The sequence below is a fragment of the Pelecanus crispus genome, chromosome 7, assembly GCF_030463565.1.
Source record: "Pelecanus crispus isolate bPelCri1 chromosome 7, bPelCri1.pri, whole genome shotgun sequence".
NCBI classification, from domain to species: domain Eukaryota; kingdom Metazoa; phylum Chordata; class Aves; order Pelecaniformes; family Pelecanidae; genus Pelecanus; species Pelecanus crispus.
This window is the reverse complement of record NC_134649.1, coordinates 16,863,159-16,877,305: the sequence shown is the minus strand read 5'-3', so window position 1 is coordinate 16,877,305 and position 14,147 is coordinate 16,863,159. Positions and strand designations below refer to the sequence as shown.

The window sequence follows — 14,147 nt, the reverse complement described above, 5'->3', positions numbered from 1 at the left end:
CTCCTCCTTCACCACCTCTTATGTTTGATGGCATGAGGAGCCAATTCAACCTGCTAATTAAATGAAAGAAAGTAACCATTCCCTGCCGGACATGTAACTTCCATTGGTATATTGTGCAGACACAAGCCCAGTGTGGAGGAAGAGCTGAGACTTGCACAGGGTGGGTGGGAAGAGGGTTAAAAAAAAAAAAAAAAAGCAGACATCTGTGTACTGCTTACACTGATGGTTCTATACTGTCTAACTCTGCCCTAAATGTGAGTTTTTAGTGAAGGGAAATGATCCTGACTTGACTTCTTGGTTGCATGTTTTTCTTTCACCAAAAAGTAACTTGACCAGAAGAGAAAGTATATTTTTCAGCTGAATCAGTTTTAGTGCCAGCACAAGGGAAGAACAGAAATAGAGTAGATGAAAACGGGCAGCAGGACCTGCCCGTCTGCTGGCAGTTATGAAACTACAACCTGAATAAATTTGTCAGTGAAATTCAAGTCAGGATGTATATGGTAGGATTACTGTCTTTCAGTATACTTAAGCACAGAAGTGCTGAATCTGAATGCTATGTACACTCTTTAATGTCCCATGTAAAGGGAACATTTTTTAAGCAAAATAAACTTTACATTGAAAACAGCTTGAAGAAGTACAACTTGCTTTGATTACCTTAATTAAAACTATAATAATAATTCTCTTAAAGATATTTATCATATGCTGGCATTTCATATCTGCAAATCAGTGATGACGCCTGCAGTAAAAAGAGTTGTCTGGTAAGTTAGCCGGGCTGCTGAACAATTACTGATAGTCTATCAAGTTGTGTTCAGTGTTTTTTTTATTTTCTACTAACAAACTTGACTTGTATTTGAAGTATTTGCCTTTGTCATGCAAGTCTTAATCCGAGTGGTTCAATGCAAACTTCACCTTTTAGAACAGTGCATGCTTGATTTATCCTCTTATATGAAATTAAATGTTGTCATTTTTCACCACGATATATATAAACTTAATAGAAGTTTATGTTTACGTTGGTAAACTTTCAGTACTGTTTATTACCAGTTGCCTTTATGCACATAAAGTTAGCTTCTATAAGGATCTCCTCCATAATCTTCCCAGATACTGAGGTTAGTCTGACCGGCCCAGCCTGTAGATTGACAGGCCCTCCTCCTTGAAGATAGGGATGACATTTGTCTTCCAGTTGTCAGGAACCCCCTCCATCACCGTAACCTTTCAAAAAGGTGATAGAAAGCATTGAAATGGCATCAGCCAGCTCCCTCAGCACTCTTGGATGCATCCCATCTGATCCTGTGGACTTCTGTATATCCAATTGGCTTAAGTGCTCCTTAGTTCGTTTCCTCTGCTGTGGGTGCTGCTTTGCTCCCACAGACTGGGAAGGTTTTGTCAGGGGAGGGGGGGGAAGTCTTCGTGGTCTTCTCCAGGAAAATAACCACGATGAATGAACTGAACAGCAGATCATTCAGCATAGACCACCAAACAATTGTTATATATAGCTGCTCAAGGTGTGCCAGGAGGCCTATAGCTAAAATCCCATGGGTGGCAGATTTTGCCCTTTGCATAAGTTTAGTTAGAAGGTGAGAATGTATGCCTCAGAGCCTCTGTCTGTCCAGTGGGATTTGTGTCTGTTCAGAACGGCAACTGTAGATAGTTTCTTTGCAACTCTCTAGGGATGCTGAAGAGCTGTAGACCCTCATACACAAAAATCTTTCACAGGGACTGTAACCTTGAGACATTTGCCTAAATGTTCAGCCTAATTCTGTTTAAAGCCCTTCCTCGTATTTAGTTCTTAGCCCATGAGAATAAAGCTTCATTCGTGGAGGGTTTTTGTCATAGGAAATGCCACATCTAGTTTAGCAAGTCTTTAGAAGGCTCTCCTGCTAGCTTCAAAAGCCATCCCATTGTCACACTCCGATATCTGTATCCTAAAGGGTTCCTGTCCCCTAGCTTAGCCTTTAGATGAAGTATAACATTGGCTTGTTCCACTAGGTTGCCTGGAAAGGCATCATGCCATCTTTGATGTTTGGTTGGTGGCAACATGATACATGTAATTTGTAGAGCAGCTCCCTTAAACTATATCTAGATGCTCATGGTTCAGTGTTCCTTACTGTAGGCTTCCTGAGCTTATCCTTATTTGAAAAGATCTTTGTCTTGCAGTCTGTATTAAAAAAAATAGTAGTTTTTCAATTACAATGAAATGACCACAGTAGTTTGTCACAGAGGTTGAGATCTCTGTGCATGCTATTGTAACGATTTCTTGGGGTGCGCTACTCACAGATTCTGTGATAGACTTCTTTTTTGATGCAGAATCTTCTGATTACAGGAACTGGAGCTGGCAGTTAGTTGCACCAGCCTCGTGCACCTCAGTGAAGTCTTCTTTCCAGTTTAACAAAGTTTTGCAACAGGATCCTATAAATTATGTTACCAAGGTTGGCTTACTTATTAAACTACCTTTGTGAAGAAGATAATCACTTTTGATATGTAGCTGGTTTTATTAAAAGGGGATTGTGTATCAGTTGCAGACTTTGAATGCTGTAACAATGTTAATGTTATACATGCATCTGGAAGTGAAAGTAAATGTTCATTTTGAAGTCTTGATTTCAACCCTGTCTGAAGTCCCTTTTTAGAAAAGTTATGAAATAGTATATACTCTAGGTGATATGCAGCTGCTTTGGTTTAGCAAGAGGAAAGCAGCAAGAGTGTTTGTGTTAAGTGTTCACTATGAGAGTACTTAAAACATAAGGAGTTTTTTTAAGTTTTGGAGAAAGGTAAAAGAAATAGCATTGTTTCCCTGTGTGATTGCAGAAAGTGTATACATTTTGGTTAAGCAAAAGGGTTTTTGCTTAGCAGAGAGAACAGTTATAAGGCTTTTTAATGCCAGTAGTCTTTTGCTGTCTTGTCACAGTAGTTAGCACTTAAACTGTTCTTTGTGACTCAGTTGAGTGCAGTCTCTCAGTTTTCCACATGGTCATGAGACCTGGATCGGGTGCAAAGCATTATTTGGTCTTCAGTAAGTTGTCATGCTTTAAAACTTTTTTTTGTAGGTGCCTAAAGCTGTTCAAAGAGTACCTTGCAATACTGAGAAGAAAATGGCCTATAACAATTTAAGAAATGCATTGTTAGAAGCCTCCTACCACAGAAAAGTTAAGATAATTTAACTTGTTAAGTAGTCTTGGGATTGTGGAGCACAGAAGTTTACACATTCTGCAGTGTATGAACCCCTTAGTTTTGATAAAGTTTTTAAAGTAAATTAGTATATTCTAGATTTAGGTTCATTTTAAAATAAAAACTTTAGCTAAGTTTTAGCTTATCAGCTAATTTTGAAGCTTGTTTTCTTTAATGTCGACACTTTTGGGTCATACACCTGGAACTGGAAAGCATGTACCTATAGTCAGGCTAATGTATATTGTGCATCAGTTTGATATAACCAATGAACTCAGGCTAATCTTGTTTGGTTTATAGAAGTTCTTGGGCCATAGGAGGTGTTTCTGCTTCATTCTGTGGGATTATATTGGAAGTGATTTAGAGAAACATCAGACAGGGACAACATCCTTCATCCTCAAAATTCCTCATGCTGGTTGCTGAAACTTGGGGTTCATCCTGTGTGTTATTTGAGTTAGGATTCATGTAGACTTGCTTAAATCGCCAACCTTATAAATGTTGAAGACACCTAAGAGGCTTCTGGAAAGCTGGATGAGAATGAACTTGTATTTTGAGACTAAGAGTGAGAGGAAGTTAGAATGAAGTTTTGTTACCTCCTCCTTAGTGCTTCTGGTCAGTTCTACATGTCCCTTCTTCCATCAGGATGGGAGGACCAAAATTTTTCCCTATTTTCTGTCATGCACTCTTAATGCAAGTCAGAAATATTACTTGATAAGGAAGTGTCCAAAACAGACTGAAATGAATCTACATCTTTGGAGATACATCTTTAATAAAACTTTTCCATGTGATAGAACGTTCCCTGTGATACAGAATGTTGTGTTGCTAGGTGGCATGATTTTCTCTTAATTTTCCTGGATATTTGGCGTGTGGAATATAAACATGCTGAGCAGATACTTTGGTGTCATGAGTGCAGAGTGAACTGGGAGTACAGTTCTTGTAGGGAACAGAAGAAAGATGTTCAGCTGTTGCGCTTTTCATGTTTGGATCAGGAGTGTGTTTCCGAAACATCTGTCAAGCATTCCTGTCTACAATGATGTAGTTTGCATTGTGAAGTAATTTTGGACTAAATTAACTATACTCATTTTGATTGAAATTAAAGTGGAAGATGCCTTCCAACGTCCATTTAACGCACTCTAACTGCAAGTGTGCATTCAGTCTGTGGGACCAGAATAGAATGAATCTGAACTGTACAAGGGAGAAAAAAGAAAGCCAAAAAGTATATAAGGTGAAAGTTGGGTCCTCATCACCAATGGTTTTGCACCACAGATCTGCCATACCTGGTAGTGTGTTTGTAACCTTACTAATTCCTCAGACATGATAAACCTGACTTTTTTGTCTTTTCAGGCCAGTATGGAAATCCTCTTAATAAGTACATTAGACATTATGAAGGATTGTCTTACGATGTGGATTTGTTACACCAAAAACACCAGCGTGCCAAAAGAGCAGTATCTCATGAAGATCAGTTCTTGCACCTAGATTTTCATGCTCATGGAAGGTTAGTGATATTTTAAAAGATATTTATTTTAAACATTTTATTCGTATAGGTGTTTTAGTTACAGTGAAATGTAAATTGTGAAATACAGTCATCAAACTAATGTTAGCTAGAATACACTAAAACACAGTGCTTAGAGTTTCTGTGAAGTATTTGCTCTGATGTCCAGTGTAAGTGTGAAATTGTTGGTTGTAATCACTCATTCAAACTTCTGGTAGTAACTATTAAAGCACTTTGAAGCTTAAACAATGGAATCATGGTGGGAACAGAATGGTAGTTTATTCTGAGTTTATAATGCTGCTTTGGCATATTTTTCTACAAAAATTATGCCAAACTGCCTGAGGAGATTTAATTGAGAAAAAGGAAAATTTCAAATTGCATTTGAAACTACAAAAAAGGCCCAAAAAAGTGTTCTGTTTCATGTGTAATGGTGTCATCTTTTTCTGTGCTATTGTGGAATTTAGCAATTATTTGACATGGGGAAAACATAATTACTGTTACAAGGCTTGCTTTGCCTTGCATTTAACACGTGATCGTAAGATCCAGTACAAAACTTAGATCTCCAGTGTGAGCAACTGAAGAATAATTTGTAGGTTTCACTTAGGAAGATCTCTTTGTATTTTAGAATTGCCTGCTTTTTGTATAACTGAGGAGAAACAGAAAGAAAGTTAAAATATTTGTGTTTATATCTTTGACTCCCTCCTTTGCAGCACCACTGTCTTAATGTATTTTAGGAATATGTAATGCCCTTGCTTTTCTAATTATTTCAGTTATGATCTAAGTAATTAGAACCTGATAAATAATTGCTAGCCATATGTAGAAACATAGGAAGGTTTGCAGAACAAAGGTAAAACGAGGTCTTCTGAATCTCTGTTTGGAATATTGTTTTATGAGTAAGCATTCTGCTTCTGTGCCAGCCTGTAATTTCTTCAGGGAATGAAGTGTTGCTACTGGAGGTGTGTAGTGTAATGACTGAATTTCAGTGCATGCTCCCAAACGGTTAGCATTAGAGTTGTATTTGTAACTGCTGTAGAACTGCCACCCAAATCTGGAATTTGAAGGCCTGTCCTTAAAACCACACTTTTGGGTGTGATTTTCTGTCCAGGGAATTTTATTATTTAAAGAGTCATATTGCTGCTGTCATATTGTAGCTTCACAGGCAATCTCTTGTCTTCTCTATTAAATTGTTCTAATAAACAAGACTGCAGAGGAGAATGTTTCAGAGCCTCCTCATATTGTAAACCTCCCCACTTTTAAATTAAGTCTCCAGCAAGGTTGCAAGACAGTGAAGTTTAGTTTGTCTAATGCTGCCACTCTTAAGCTGCAGGCTGATGGTTAATTTAGGCTTTTACTGAAGTGTGTACTACTGCAGAGAGGAACAGGCCTGACTGCATTTTCAGCATCATCTTTATGCTAGCACTAGTAGTCTTAAAACCATGCAAGGAATAGGATCTGGGAAGTGATCCAGCTGAAAATTATTTTGCAAACAAAAAAATAATCAGTATGACTTGAAGGGGTGATGGAGGGAGGATGAGAGCATTCTTTCTGGGAGCAGTCCACATTTTAGTCCACTTGAGCAGGTTCGTCTTGTCATTGGTAAAGATCCCATAATACTCTTCTGTAAAATAGAATGCACAGGCTAAGCTAAGAGCTCTATCTGTGTTAATAAGGTAGGCTGAAAATCCTTATTGTATAAAAATGTTAACCATACCAACAATAATGAGGTCTAAAAAAGATTTCCTCTCTTACTTCATGGATCTTAGTCACACCAGACCTTAGACAAACAGGTTTATAAAGATTTTGATAACAGCTACTCTAACTCATGAAGGAAAGTGTTGGTGTTTATATGTGGAATTGATTTTAAATCCCTGAGGCACAAATCCATCATTAACTGAGGAGACTGAAAGGAAACTTACTGTAAGGTCAAACCAGTCCATAATTTAGGATTTTGGTAATTTCCTGTGACACACCTAACACTTCCTGCCAAAGAGAGGGTAGTTGATAGGCTGTAAATTTAGTCCACAAATTCCTGTTAATTGGTCTCAGTGTGTTCTTACAAAATATTTATTGTTTTTCTTTAAATATGAATTAGGAAGGATCAAATGAATTGTGTTTTACTTCATAGAGTCTATTTAGTAGCTTTGAAGGTGTGTAGCAGTTTGAAAAACTGTATAAATAGGATTGCCTTTTTGTAGTTGCAGCTAGTTTATTGTGAATAACAATTTATAAGTGATATATGTCGTCACTGAGAATGACAACATTAAAAGCTTTCTATCAAATATTCTAATTACTTTGTGCTAAAGTAGGAAATAAAGCTTTTTGCAAAATACTTTAAAATAATTTAGATTCAGCCCATGGACTCTTAAAGTGCTGTTTTATTTAAATACAGGTGGTAAAACTTAAAGGTGTTAGTCAACATGAGGTTTGAGATTCTGAAAACTTAAACCTGTTTTTTTGAATGGACTTATACCAAATGGTTAGTTAAGACTTTGTCCAGGTGTAATCGTTTATTGACATACAGCTGTCCAACTTGCATCTCCTTAGCTTAATAAAGATACTAAACAGCTGCTACTTATCATTTCAGTACTCATAATATTCTGGGCTTCTGATGAAATGGCTGTCTTCTGTAGCCAGGAAACAATGGAAAAACTGTCCTAATATTTACTGCCATTCACTGCCGGAAACAGCAAACAAAGCTAGCTGGACCACAGCAGTTCTTATGCTGTGTCTCTGTTACCAGTTTGGAATAAACTTAATCTTTCCATTTGTGGCAGAGGAAGCACCTGTTGGTCACATGGCCAGTCAAGATGGGAAAGTGATTTGGCTGGTTATTTTTCAGCCAGATTAATTCGTCATTCAATTCAGTATATAAGCAAACTTGCTGTAAGAAGAAAGGGTACAGAAATAAGCAGAAGTGGTGAGAGGGAAAATGCAATACTACCCTTTTCAGTGGCAATGCTGACATATGCCAGATTGGCATTCATCAAACTTACAGTTACATTGTCCAGAAAATGGCTGGCAGCTACAAGTATTTTATGATTGTGTAAGTAGCACCTGTTCCTTTCAGTAGACTGTTTGGATGCAAGAACTGTATTTCATAGTACCCTTTTGTTGAAAAAGGAAGAAATAAAACCAAAACTTAAATATTACATATTTATACCAAGTTAAAGTGACCATTTAAACACGGGCTGATAAGTTTAATAATGAAATAGATACTGTAATGATGGAATTAAACCCAAAGCTACCTTTTTTTCACACTAGACTCAGTAGTTCTACAAATGGGTGTATAACATGCCATGATTGAGAAACCATGCCTTATTTAACCTTCATCTGAAAGTTAAATGCTACACAGTATACTGTTAAGAACAGAAATTTTTCAAAACTTTTGTTGTTGGGTAATCTAAAATACAACTCGTTATGGCAGATGTAATGAATTAAACCAAACCAGCCACTATTCAGTGCTGAAACACTAGCTTAATAGGGCAGTTAAAATTGCTGACACTAAGCTATGGATACCTTCTAATTCTTTTGAATCATAAACCGTGTAGTTTAGATGAGTTGACATTATTGCTTCACCCATAGTGCAGAATGTGCTCATTTCTAAAATGCTTCAAATTGGAAGGAATATGAAGTTTTAAAATAATCCTGGTTATGTATCATAGCTCTTCCACCTGCCAGTTTATATTGAATGTTTTAGTGTGAGTTAATTTAAGGTGCCCTTTGAGTCCAGGGAAGGTTCATACAAAGAAGTCCCTTGGGAGGCAGTCCTGATGGGCAAAGGGGTCCAGGAAGGCTGGGCATTCTTCAAGAAAGAAGTCTTAAAGGCGCAGGAGTGGGCTGTCCCCATGTGCCGTAAGATGAACCGGTGGGGAAGACAACCAGCCTGGCTGAACAGGGAGCTTTTGCTGGGGCTCAGGGAAAAAAAGGGGAGTTTACCACCTTTGGAAGAAGGGGCAGGCAACTCAAGAAGAGTACAGGGATCTCGTTAGGCCACACAGAGAGGAAATTAGAAAGGCAAAAGCCCAGCTAGAACTCAATCTGGCCACTGTTGTAAGAAATAATAAAAAATGTTTCTACAAATACATTAACAACAAAAAGAGAGCCAAGGAGAATCTCCATCCTTTATTGGATGTGGGGGGGAACATAGCCACCAAGGATGAGGAAAAGGCTGAGGTACTTAATGCCTTCTTTGCCCCAGTAGTCAGACCAGTTATCCCCAGGGTATTCAGCCCCCTGAGCTGGAAGACAGGGACAGAGAGCAGAATGAAGCCCCCATAATCCAGGAGGAAGCAGTTAACGACCTGCTACGCTACCTGGACACTCACAAGTCCATGGGGCCAGATGGGATCCACCCGAGAGTACTGAGGGGGCTGGCAGAGGAGCTTTCCAAGCCACTCTGCGTCATCTGTCAGCAGTCCTGGTTAACAGGGGAGGTCCCTGATGACTGGAGGCTTGCCAATGTAACACCCATCTACCAGAAGGGCTGGAAGGAGGACACGGGGAACTACAGGCCTGTCAGCCTGACTTCAGTGCTGGGGAAGATTATGAAGCAGTTCGTCTTGAGTGTGTTCAACAGGCATGTGCAGGTCAAGCAGGGGATCAGGCCCAGCCAGCATAGGTTCATGAAAGTCAGGTCCTGCTTGACCAACCTGATCTTCTTCTATGACCTGGTGACCCACCTAGTGGATAAGGGGAAGGCTGTGGATGTCATCTGCCTGGACTTTAGTAAAGCCTTTGACACTGTCTCCCATAGCATTCTCCTAGGGAAGCTGGTGGCTCATGGCCTGGGCAGGTGCACTCTTCACTGGGTAAAAAACTGGCTGGATGGCCGAGCCCAGAGAGTTGTGGTGAATGGAGTTAAATCCAGTTGTTGATCAGTCCCAAGCAGTATACCCCAGGGCTCAGTTTTGGGGCCAGTCTTGTTTACTATCTTTATCAACAATCTAGATGAGGGGATGGAGTAAGTAAGTTTGCAGATGACACCAAATTGGGCGGGAGTGTTGATCTGCTGGAGGGTAGGATGGCCCTGCAGAGGGACCTGGACAGGCTGGATCGATGGGCCAAGGCCACCTGTATGAGGTTCAACAAGGCCAAGTGCCGGGTCCTGCACTTGAGTCACAACAACCCCATGCAATGCTACAGGCCTGGGGAAGAGTGGCTGGAAAGCTGCCTGGTCGAAAAGGACCTGGGGGTGTTGGTAGATAGCTGGCTGAACATGAGCCAGCAGCGTGCCCAGGTGGCCAAGAAGGCCAACAGCATCCTGGCTTGTATCTGGAACAGTGTGGCCAGCAGGACTCAGGAAGTGATTGTCCCCCTGTACTCGGCACTGGTGAGGCTGCACCTTGAATACTGTATTCAGTTTTGGGCCCCTCAATACAAGAAGGACATTGAGGTGCTGGAGCGTGTCCAGAGAAGGGCAACGAAGCTGGTAAAGAGTCTGGAGAACAAGTCTTATGAGGAGCGGCTGAGGGAACTGGGATTGTTTAGTTTGGAGAAGAGGAGGCTGAGGGGTGACCTTATTGCTTTCTACAACTACCTGAAAGGAGGTTGTAGTGAGGTGGGTGTTGGTCTCTTCTCCCAAGTAACTAGCGATAGGATGAGAGGAAGTAGCCTCAAGCTGCGTCAGGGGAGGTTTAGATTGGATATTAGGAGAAATTTCTTCATGAGAAGAGTGCTCAAGCATTGGGACAGTCTGCCCAGAGAGGTGGTGGAGTCACCATCCCTGGAAGCGTTCAAAAAACATGTAGACGTGGCACTTGGGGACATGGTTTAGTAGGCACGGTGGTGTTGGGTTGACGGTTGGACTGGTGATCTTAGAGGTCCTTTCCAACCTTAATGATTCTATTCTAGTTTTACTTTCATTAAAAAGTAATCCAGCCACCAAGCCAGGAAACATGAAATTAATTATTACTCTACCCTTAACTGCTTTAGTGGTGGACTTGGTAGTGTTAGGTTAATGGTTGGACTTGATGATCTTAAAGGTCTTTTCCAACCTAAACAATTCTATGATTCTGTTCTAAGATAATGAATGCACAGTGTTAATATTGACCAACTAAGTTTCTGGTATAAAGTAGCTTTTGAACCCCTTCCACAACCCTTGCCCCTGCTGCCCCCCCCCCCCCCCCCCCCCCCCCCAAAAAAAAAAAGCAACACCAAAAAAAACCAACCATGGAATGATTCGCAGTAGAACAATGCCTTTGGCACCAGCTTGACATACAGTGAAGGAGTGTAATACGGCATAACTTTCTTTTGCATGTCAAGGTAATGTCAGTAGGTTTGAAAGCGAAGTTGGGGCATCACTAAAATGACATTGTATTTTATATCCAGTTTGGACTTAGTCACAAAACATGTACTTGCATTTGTTCACTTGCTGAACACAACCCTTCCTATGCAGAGAAATTGGGAAGAAGTTTTCTTTACTTTTTCAGTTTAAACATTTGCAAAACATTAATTGTAGAATGTCTTAAACTGAACTCCTGTCAACTGTAGAATATCAGAAATATACTGGATACTTCAAAATTAAATCACTATGAATGAGCCTGAAAAACTTGCTTGACATCTGATGTTCTCTGAACTATACCTTTTTTCTTTTTTTACTTAATGACACAACTGAATTCCTGAGGCCCTGATACATTCAGAAGAATAAAGGAACTACATCTACGTAGTGTTTAACTGTACTGTCAGTCAACTTTTTACTTAATGCTTTCCTAATAACTTATGCTTTCTAATTTTTAATTAATTTGTCCTGTTAATCACCCATCCACACCCACTTCCACTCTTTCTCCTGGATTAGTTGATTACTTGCTTGGGAAAGTTGCCTATGCAACTTGAGTGAACAGAATTGAATTTTCAAGTGGTACTTGAACACAGGGTAACAGCTGCTTATTAATAAATTAAAGATACAATGAGAACTTTTTGGATGGTTTGCAATTTAGCTACAGTCTTCCTTAGATTTTTACCTAAAATTTTATTTTTAAAACAAATACTCTAAGGTGTTAAGTTCAGGCATGTTTGTTGGAATATATGGTCTGTACATGATCTTTATAATAGGAAAACTGTTACTGGAAATGCTTGCAGCATCACTTCTTTGTAAGCCGTACAAATAAAAAGACGTTTCATATGGTTATGCTTGTGAATATTAAAGCATTCACTTGTTGAATATTGTTAGGTTGTTCTGTAAAACCTGAGATAGTTTAAAAATACGAGCTTCACTAATAAAAATGCTTCTTCATGTTTTAATTTGAGCTCACAAGTAATGGCTGCTAAATCCAGATTCTTTTAGCCCAGCATATTCAGATCTTAAAAAGTAGCTCAATGTAGGGTTAAAATCATGTAGATTTTACATGATGATTATGTCAGTTGTTGCACCTGGAATAACTTATTCTTCAGCCTCCACTACCTTATACAGTTCATCTGGACTCAAAAATATTTACTTCTACTGTGCTTCAAAATGTAATGGGCTATTATATTTTCAGATCAGTCTGCATAAAAGCTTGTGGAGGTTTGCATTATGATAGAAACTTGAGTACCTTCTAACTAATGATGAAACACAAGCTTCACTTCCACTGCATTAAAAATCAGTGATACTAATCATCTGTAGTGATCCTTGGTGACCATTAGACATTTTCCTTATCTTGTTTTCTTATTCACCGGAATGATCTTGCCAACTGTTCTGCATCACTGCAAGAGCACACCCTTATGTATCCAAATACCCAAAAGAGCATGTGTCCAGCTCTGCTTTGTAGCTTTAGAACTACAACAATAGGTGGGTTTTGGAGGGGAGGGAATTTAGAAAAACGTTATTATCCTATCCTTGGGTTTGTATGGGGAGGGGAGGGAGAAGAATTTTTGTCTTCATGGTTCTATATATAAAGCCTAAAGGTATGCATGTGTCAAATGTGGCAAGCCCAGTGGGCACCAAGATTTGGTCATCATTACTTCAGATAACTTGACAGCTAAAGTGCCTATCAGTGCTTTCAAAAGTGACACTGGGTGCCAGGAGCCAGGAAGATGCTGTAAGGCAAGCTTCCACATGAGGTTGTTTTGCCTGATTATGTCAAAGTGCTGAGGGTAGTGTTTGATCAGTAAGCAGCTGGAAAAAAACTGCATCAGTCTCACTACTGCTACTAGTAGGGTACTGCATATAACCTTTTCTTTTCCCCTCTGTAGTTAATGAGCAAATTTTTTTACAATATCTTTATTATTAAGAAAACACTGTGTAAAGCTGTAATAAGTTGCAGAGTGACCATGCAATTCAGCTGCTAGATAAAAATGCTTTAACTGTCACCTGGTTTAGAATAGAGGTCAATAAATGATTGGTTCTTAAATATTCTACTACCTTTTACAATGTTTTGCATTGAGCAGAGGAACTTTTATAACAATGAGAGCTTGCGTATTGTGAAACTGTCTGGCTTTGGGTCTTAATCTGTGCTCGCTGCACCATTTGGCATAGCATATTTGTGAAGCAGTGTTTGCTGATTGGCTTTAATATTGATTTTCTGTGCAGGTATCTCTTTCATAGTTATTTTGAACAGCTATCAGTCATACATTAGTTGAGCTTTCTGGTACAGGTGTAAATGGCAGGAGTGGACCACAAAATTTCAGAGTTCTTAAGTATGAGGTTTTTTTAGTCTTGGTTCTATAGTAATCTGTAATCCTTCATTATTCAGAGATGTTAAATCTTTCTGTTTAAAAAAGATAGTTGTTGACTGTATTTGAGTAGGTTATGAAAGTGAAGGAGGCTACTTGCAGAGAAACCATATTTGATGTGTTGAATTTCAAAGGTGACATTCTGAGCATGCTGCCATGCTGTCTGAGATGGACTGAAGTAACTGAGCTAGTTATTCTTGGATTAAAGAGGACTTTATATTGTCACCTTCTGTTTTTTATTAAACACTAGATGTTCTTTTTATGGCATTTAATTTATTTTTAAGTACTTTGTAATTGTGCATACGACATAGTACTGAATTCATGAAATGGCTTTGTCTTCTACATTCTGTGAGTCTGTCAGAACACAAAGCAGGTTCACTGTTACTGGACTAATCTGAAAATTTGTTGTGTCTGTTTTTCAGTTCTGTGTGCACTTAAACACCCTCCTAAACAGACTAACTTCTTAAATAGGTTGTTTCAGTGGTCATCAAATAGGACTGACTGGTTAGCTTCTGTGAGACTTATGTGAATTATTTCCATGAATTTTACAAAGTGAATTTTTTGCAAGGTTTGCTTACTACAACTCATTTTAGGGTGTCCTGAATTTAAAAAGAAAAAGATAAAAATCTCTTTAGCTCTTACTGTAGTCTTTCCGGCTTTATTCAGTGCTCTGTGACCATTCTTCTATCATCTCGTATCTGTTGTACCTTTAAGTTATACCTTGACAAATAACTTGCCAGGCAAGAGACCCATGAATTGGGTCTCACTTTCTACACTGTTTTTGACAAAAAACCACAACCAACCAACCAAAAAAAAAAAAAACCCCAAACCAAAAAACCACCACCCT

General features: G+C 39.1%; 1 protein-coding gene across 3 annotated transcripts in view; it reads left to right on the top strand.

The window, feature by feature from the left end:
• Positions 1 to 14,147, top strand: part of ADAM10 (ADAM metallopeptidase domain 10) — a 53,329-nt gene that overhangs the window by 4,023 nt on the left and 35,159 nt on the right. For all 3 annotated transcript variants that reach the window (XM_075714025.1, XM_075714024.1, XM_075714023.1), the window contains exon 2: positions 4,504 to 4,654. In XM_075714025.1, the coding sequence (XP_075570140.1) occupies positions 4,504 to 4,654 (151 nt within the window). The remainder of the gene's footprint in view (positions 1 to 4,503; positions 4,655 to 14,147) is intronic.